The sequence below is a fragment of the Buceros rhinoceros genome, unplaced genomic scaffold (genome assembly GCF_000710305.1).
Source record: "Buceros rhinoceros silvestris isolate BGI_N320 unplaced genomic scaffold, ASM71030v1 scaffold29566, whole genome shotgun sequence".
NCBI lineage: Eukaryota > Metazoa > Chordata > Aves > Bucerotiformes > Bucerotidae > Buceros > Buceros rhinoceros.
The window spans coordinates 1183-1517 of NW_010419759.1; the positions used below are offsets into that span (position 1 = coordinate 1183).

The 335-nt window shown below is 64.2% G+C and overlaps 1 protein-coding gene across 1 annotated transcript in view; it reads right to left on the reverse strand.

Annotated features, from left to right (window-relative positions):
• LOC104496011 (antigen-presenting glycoprotein CD1d-like) overlaps window positions 1-321 on the reverse strand; it is a gene marked incomplete at both ends in the record, with an annotated part of 1450 nt that extends 1129 nt beyond the window's left edge. Inside the window, one exon of the mRNA XM_010139066.1 lies at window positions 198-321. Within this exon, the coding sequence (XP_010137368.1) occupies window positions 198-321 (124 nt within the window). The remainder of the gene's footprint in view (window positions 1-197) is intronic.
• Window positions 322-335: the final 14 nt, after the last annotated feature.

Below are 335 nucleotides of genomic sequence, written 5' to 3' on the forward strand. Positions count from 1 at the left end.
TGGGGGGGTGTTTTCAGGGCGCTGCCCCCCCCACCCCTGCTAGCCACGTGCTCCGCAGCCGCAGCATTTCCCACCACCCTTTCAGGAACTGTTTCACCCCATGAGACCCCACAAATGCCACCCCAGTGGGGAGGAGGGCACCGCTGTAACCCAGTGAAAGGGGCTGGGGCTCTGGCTGGGGTCATCCCTGTACTCACAGTCCTGTCGCGCCTGCTGAGCCGTTTCGTGCACGAATCGGATCAGATTGCGCAGAGCGATTTTGTACTGGGACAGGATCATCGGCGCATCACCCTCGGCTGTGGCCTCCCGGGCCCAGGGCCTCTGGAAGCGGGTGC